Raw genomic sequence first — 7,829 nt, 5'->3', positions numbered from 1 at the left:
ATCTATTAGCGCATAATTTTACTCATACCTGAGTGCGCCGCATGCAAGCCCTTTGCATTATTCAAATTAATTCTACGGAGCACTCGCGTTTTAAGTTATAAGCTTTTGGTTCGTCCCTGCATTGTGTTTCAAGAGAGAGAAATGTTTTGAAGAATTTTATCTCATTACTAATGACCTGTGCGGATCAACAGCTTATTACATTGAACACAATCTTGCCTGTTTTAGATTCATTTCCTGCTTCAGACGTTATCGTAAAACACTCAGTTTATAACTTCAGTGTAAGACGATTTTTCAAACGGATAATGGCCATTGAGATAGCACAACAGGATGACGTCTGTTGGGGACTGAAACTTGTACACATATTCATATTCTACATTATTTGTTGAACAAAAAAAAAAACCCAACAAAACACAATGACTTTGAGTTAGTATCGTTGAGTCAACCGACAATCCAAAGGAAAATCTGATTTATCTATCTTGCACTCGTATGAAAACCTATTATATCCATAGTTGAAAAAAATAAATATTATAAGGTGAAACCAAAACAGATATCCAGGCTCTAACGGAAAGTACAGGCCCCTTCCTTCCCTGCATACATTAAATGGTCATTTCCCTATAATCCTTAGAGCGGAATGTCGCGAATATTGTCTGCTCCAGCTTTGTGAATCAGGGTTGTTCTAATAGGTGGTGCATTACTTTCCTGAGCTCAGTATTCGCAAAATGTAAATTATAATCCGTGTCATACGTAAAAGAGTTTTGTAAAGACAGCCAAATAAAATACGTGTGTATATGTTCGTGTTTGAGTCATATATCTCAATGCCAAAACCTAGTAGATAGAGCTGGATGTTGTCATGGATGCGTATAATACAAACTGTCGAAACCTATAGGGACATTGATTGGAATAATATCAATCCAGTGGGTTTTTATTGTTGCAGGAGCATTGAGAATCAAGCGGATATAGGCTACATTTTGCGGCTGTTGTACTAAAAAAATGATTGTATGATTTATTATAGGTCAGATTTGTTTATTTTTAATGTTTCATACCTTTTCAAAAGATTTGCTTTACTATGATTTGTCATACATTTCATTGGTTTCCATTTATCCTTTCTTATTTGCATCAACAATGCATACACGATCCATTAATTTCAATTCATTTTGGTTTAAGAATCGATTTTGAATGCTCTACATTTTAATGTTTTGAGTTTGATATATTTTCCATTTAATCTGATTCCACATTGCCTCCAATAGCGTCTCTTTTATTTCATTATGTCCATTGAAGTACAAATATATTAGTTGCTTTATGATAATTAAAAGAGTACACGGGTACAGTGACTGATCAGAAGGAGATACACGCTAATGTTAGAAAGGGGATTAGATAGATCAACTTCGTTGTCGCCGTCCTAGTCATTCATCAGTTACAATCGCATTTCAACCAAGTGAAGCGTGTGTCAACAGCTCTTGTTAAGTACTCCACTTGTTTGTGGCAGGATTTCATTTTGTCGTGACAATGATCCGTATAAGCGTAGTCTGACTGAAGCAATTATAATGTAATCTAGAGTCAATAACGGCTGTCAAGATTGTGAAGTAGTGGTACAAATTTGGCTAATATATCTTCGGCAAGTCAAAAAGGGGAACTTTCTATAAAACACCACGATTCAGGGACTATTTGACCCACAGCAGCGTCAGTGCTCTAACGTTCTCGGCCGATAACGAATTCGGGCTACCCAAATCCTATAATTAGGTACAACTAACTCGGCGTGATCAATAACTTAATATTAGTATATGAGTGAAAAAAGACATAAACTATACTTGCGGATGAAAAGTCATTCATAATATTATATAAATCATATGCTTTGAACACCCTTGCAGACATAATCATACCTTGTTCATAGTTTTCCAAATTCCATAGTTTGATATCGTTCATGAGAGTTAAAATATTGCTGATTTTTTATTTTGTTTAAATTCAAATCATTGGTCATCGACGTTGATATATCCATTTAAAAATAATATGTGTATATAAGTTCGATAGGTTAATTTGTGTTTGATTACTAGTCTACGTTACAAGTTTTAATAGGTCCTAGTTAATAACGATTTAATTTCCTTATTTCAGTTATTTAACTCTCTATACACGATTCTGTTTGATTCTGTTGAATCTATTCTCGGACTTTATGCGCACGTGTCTGATGTCAGATTCATTCATCGTTCAATTAAATTATTATTAGGCATCTTAGTTCTCATTCACGATCTTGCATTCAGTTGTTTCTATAGATTATAATTCCAATCTGGCCTTATCCTGTTAAGATAAGGTCAAAGGTAAAACAAATTCCGAAACCGACGTTGGTAGATGATATAGGCCGATCATGACACTAACCTAAGTTTAAAGTTAAATTTGTATTGAGCGAATCGGTGATAGGCCAACATAGTTATGGATCGACTCTGGAATCTGCCGACCTTGACAGTCATGACTTCTAAACTAAGTTTATAATGACTAGATCTGTACTGGGCCTACTCAGGAATCGGCTGAGTATGTTATCGCCAGTCACCCAACATTGCTTGTCGCCTATGATGTCAGTGAAACATGAACCCATCCCTGTCATAATTATCGGGGTCTACATCATACATTTCCGGACTAGCAAGAGCAGCATTCCTCTTCGCCCTCTCTCTGTAACGGGATTGCTAGGAATTCATTTAAATACATTTTGCGATATCAATGTTTCGGCATTATTGGTTATTAATGCATTTGGAATAACCTTGAAAGCATTCGGATCAGAATTGATATAACATTTGGGGAAATAAATTATATTTTTCATTTATGCCGAACGTGTTGGTTTAGATCTTTCTTGATACCTTTATTAATACCATATATTCGTAACTCTGTCGTATTGTATTTATCGGAATAAATATCACGCACAATGTTAAGAATTACTTTATGGGTCATTCTACCATAAATCAACTATTGATTTGCCAGACTGTGTCGTGTGCTGCACTCTTACCAATATGAGATTCATACACATTTAATTTTAATTTTAATGTATGTCATGGGTGTTCCATAGTGATATATATATATATATATATATATATATATATATATATATATATATATATATATATATATATAAATCTTTAGTATAAAATATAGTCTTAGCAAATATACCATATCGTAAAAACCTTATGTCAGATAAGGCAATATCTCCTAATACCGGAAAAGTTTTCTGTTTCATATCATGCTACTGTGTTTCCATATATTCTTGACACTGAATATAAATTTAAAATATAAAGACAACAATATATTGACAACGTGGGAATATTCACGTGATCAAGTCTTCATATTACTTGTTTTTACGTTTCAAATAAACTCAGCTAGTCTAGCCTTTGTTGCAGATGTACATACCGTGACCTATACCTGGAAAACATATTTATGATATGTCGTTAGATTTGTTTCCTGCATAAACAACGTGTACCATTTGGTTCAACTATGGCGTCTAACCTGGTTCATCAAGCAACGGAGAGACAACTACTACTAGTTGAAAATGATCAACTGCCTGAATTATTCAAGAAATCAAAAGAAACAGACATATCACTCTTGGTTGAAGGCAAGGAGATCCACTTCGCAAAGTATCCACTTAAAGAGGGATCTGATATATTTACCCAGATGATTGAGGATAACGAAGACCAGTCAAGACTTCAACTCGATGATGTGGCTTACAGAGACATGATAATGTTCCTTGAATGTCTACATCCCAAGATATTTCAGTCGATTACAGGTAAACGTTGTTATCTCTATATTATCTTATTGTACATTTCACAGTAGGTTAGTTACCATTTTTATGTTTATTAGATTTCGTTTCGTTTAATATGTTGCGCATAGGCTTGAAGTAAAGTAATCAAAACAATTATGCAAATATTAATAATATTAATACAAAAAGGAGGACGCGAGTAAAATCGCACGAAAAAGAGTTGTGATAGTTTCTCTCATGTATGAAATCAGTCAAAATTGAATATTTTTGTTTTCTTCTGTGACGGTTTTAAATTCCCAACAATTTGATATTTTGTGCTAAGCATGAACCGACACAATTTTTATTTCGAATATTATGCATCCCTTGCGTCGACAGTACATGGTTGAAAATATTGACACAGCTACATTAACAACACATTACGTTTTATGGACGATAATTGGGGCGACTACGGTAAAGCATAAAGTTTCCTTACCATGCAGTGTCTTTGTTAAGGTTTTACATATAAATGAAAAGAAATCATAGTTCCCTGTTCTAGATATGTGGTATTGGAGTGTGAGGACAAAGCGCATTCCTAATCGACAAAATGCATTCGGTGAATACCTTACCTTAACCAGAGGATAACAAAATTAGAATACCTTGTATTGAATCTTACCTGCCTAATATTGATATGAAGAGAATCTATCTTCCCATTTATAGCAACGAACATATATTTAGTCTTTATAAAAGAAACAAAAGAACGAGTTCATTTTAATGAACGTGGAGCTTTTCCTAATACAAAATCTGTGTGGAAAAGGTCAGATGAAGGTCGAACTAAAAACAATGAATTCGATGTATCTGCGTACCTAAGAATTCCTGGTTTTCTGTTTCAAAATAATTATGACCGCTGAATACATTTAAATAAAGTATATTTTGGCTGCAAACATAAAACATAAAATGTCACCCTGCCCAGTACATCCTTCTATACTGTGTATAATGAATATGTGTATTACGTAAACCTTCTATGAGAAAGGGAGGAAAGGAGAACAAAAAGTGAATTATTTTGAAAGAAAGTCTTTGTCTTTTCATTGTAAAGCTGTTGTTTTAAAATATTAGGAGGACCACACCTACTACCTCCTTAACGACGCATAAAGCAGAATAGGAAAGGAAAGATTTCTCTTCGTTCGGTACACTGTCCTATAACATCACGTGTCCGTGTAAAAAAATCTAACATATCAGTCTGGTACGCTGTTGTATATTACCCTTAGCATATAATTCAAATCAGCTATCATGCTTAATATAAGTAGTGATGGAGCTAAACGTGTAGGTAAACTCGAATACATGACTGTAAAAAAAGTCATTCCAGTGTTTGATGTATTCTGTATGAGGTGTACACACACCTGTCTTAGCTCTTTTTTCATCTTCATGCCTGATTAAATATGATATATAGTGGTGAAAAGGTAACTCCTCTGACAGGAAATGTTTTCATCGTGTCAAATGCTAACATAGTTATGTCCCTTACGTTCTGTTACAGCCCGATATTCGTGAAGTTAAAAATCTAAAATTGCCTACTTGCCTCCTGTACGATACGCGTGATGAAATTTCGCAAAACAGTGGTAGAAATGTCTTCGAAAATTCAAATAGTAGTGTTATACCCACATATGATTGTCTACAGTGTATCTTTGCAATAGCGGACACGGACGTTTACAGTTCAAAACAAGGTTCCATTTCACTAAGTATGTAAGAAAATGATATACCTCTGGGCTGTTGGTTAAATATGATTACAGTCTAAATCTTTGCAATAATGAATTGGCGTGTCTACAACTAAAACTATACCAGTGATCTATATTTTTTATGTAAAAACGGAAAAAAATCCCACTGATAGCAACTGCATATATATATATATATATATATATATATATATATATATATATATATATATATATATGAGGAGGTTATGAGATTGTAGGGAGGAGCTGTGTATGTGTGTGTGTGTGTGTGTGTGTGTGTGTGTGTGTTCTACCATAGTACCAAAAATAAAAAGGTAAGTGATGGTAATAAAGAAAACATTACAAACTGGCGTGTTCACTCTCTTTTATTCAGATACAAATCTAGAGCCAGTGTTGTCCATTGCCCACAGATTTGGACATGAAGGGATCCTGAACAGATGTGAGGAATACATTCTTCAACAATTCAATTTGCAAGGGAATCCTCCGGACGGAATGTATCCACAATTTTTCTTCCATCTTCAAGTGGCTGAACGATATGGACTGGACAATGCGGTTCAGGTAGGGGTGTCATCCGAGAGAGTCAAGAAGGCCTATTTTAGTGTGAGTAAACAAGGAATACTGAGTCTAGTTCACCATCCAAGAGGGTACAAAGACGACGAGAATTTCAAAGAGTTATCCTACAGAACAAAGTTTTTAATTTTAAGTACACGGCTTACCATTGCAGAAGCTGCGATGGACCTGGAGGATCTGTACCTAGAAACGAAAAAACATCACATTTAAGGAATTGGTTAGTAGTGAAGAACTCGTTTGCTACTAACATACTCCATCATTCCTGACAGTTGGATGATGTAGCTTTATAATTGAGAAATTCTGCCTTCTTCCTTAATTGCAAACGATCTTGGAATGAAACGTTTCGAAGCGGCCTTTACGATGCTATTCATATTTACCAACTTTCACAATGGTTCAGTTTACAGTGCGTGGTACCTACAAAAACGTTTTATTATTCAAGAGGATATATACTGCTTTTATTAACGCCTTTATTGTATGTAAAGAGAAATAGTTATTTGTATCATCATTGGCAAAATGTATTATTGTCGAGAATATGAGAATACTTGCCTTGATCAAACCCTGAAATAAGTATCATCAATATTCTATGCTCCTTCATCTGTGTAAGTGTATTTTTGCTAAATCTCATTCGTGGTCGCTTAATAACATTAAGGAAGAACATTGGTCAATGGAGGAAGATTGAATTCAATTTGTAACTAGTAAAAGTGATGACATAGAGGATAAAGCAGGTCACTGGCATAAAGTATTTCAAACATCATTCATATTATCTGTTCAAATAGTTCAAACAATTTGTGATGGTTGAAGAAATGTATATTCTATGAGATGTCATAATCTACTCAACGTTTGAAAGGCAAGGAATATAGATGTTGTGAAAATTCTTGAATTGCAGAAACCATTTTGTGGAATGAATTGCCTCAGAATGCATAACGTGCTGTTTCATCCGATTGCCTTTTATGCCAATCATAAATGGCATTAGATACATATTTTCCCTTGGATAATTAATGTTATATGATTGTTTAAAATTGTATCTTTACTTTATGATTATATCCCAGCTTTCCTTTACCTAAGTATAGCTTGATATGATGTTTATTATGCCGACCATTGACAAACGTCTACGGAACCTTGTTTAATGTAAAGTTTAGGATATAGTTATGTATGTTGTCTTTTTGACTGTATTTTTCCTTTCCATCTGTAATGTTGCAAATAGGTAAATAGGTCTGATAATGTAACTCGGTAACATTTATTCTATCATTAATTTTGACCTCAGTTTACTACATTCAAAACACAAAATAAATCTGTGTTTTAATATGGTTACATGCATAAATACATTTTATATTGTACTTGGTATGAAATGATGTAAATAATAAATCGAATTCTATTCAACGCACTATTAGTTTTAATCCTAGAGCGATATAATGAAATGTACATACAACAATAGAAATAAGTGTAAAAATATGCCCTTTTCCGTTTAGTGAGTACATTCCAAAGATCGTTCAAAAATACCGTTGACAGCTCGAATATGAACTAATTGTGTGTGATGTTTTGTCATTGATTTGGCCTAACTCACGACATGAAAAGCACCTACCACGAAATTGATGGATACATAACTATGTTTGGGTTTGGTTTTATAATATAGCAACACAAGTAGGATATTCGGAATCGAAGCAATTGGACAAAATTAATTTACCCTAACAAACACCATTGCAGGCGACCCAGACTGATTCATTATCAGGATTCAAAACCACGTCTTTTCCATTGCAAGTTGAAAATATTATCCACATTCCCTCAAAGTAATTGCCTTTAAAACAATTACTGGAATA

The 7,829-nt window shown here is 34.1% G+C and overlaps 1 protein-coding gene across 1 annotated transcript; it reads left to right on the top strand.

The window, feature by feature from the left end:
• Positions 1-3,367: 3,367 nt before the first annotated feature.
• LOC149783996 (BTB and MATH domain-containing protein 36-like) lies at positions 3,368-7,392 on the top strand. Its single transcript, XM_089932099.1, has 2 exons — positions 3,368-3,763; positions 5,816-7,392. Exons 1-2 carry the CDS (start codon positions 3,475-3,477, stop codon positions 6,220-6,222), a joined length of 696 nt encoding a protein of 231 aa, XP_089788225.1. The 5' UTR covers positions 3,368-3,474; the 3' UTR covers positions 6,223-7,392.
• Positions 7,393-7,829: the final 437 nt, after the last annotated feature.

The sequence above is a fragment of the Sinohyriopsis cumingii genome, chromosome 14 (assembly GCF_028554795.1).
Source record: "Sinohyriopsis cumingii isolate HCF-2022 chromosome 14, ASM2855479v2, whole genome shotgun sequence".
In the NCBI taxonomy this organism is placed as follows: domain Eukaryota; kingdom Metazoa; phylum Mollusca; class Bivalvia; order Unionida; family Unionidae; genus Sinohyriopsis; species Sinohyriopsis cumingii.
This window is presented reverse-complemented; position numbering and strand designations above follow the sequence as displayed.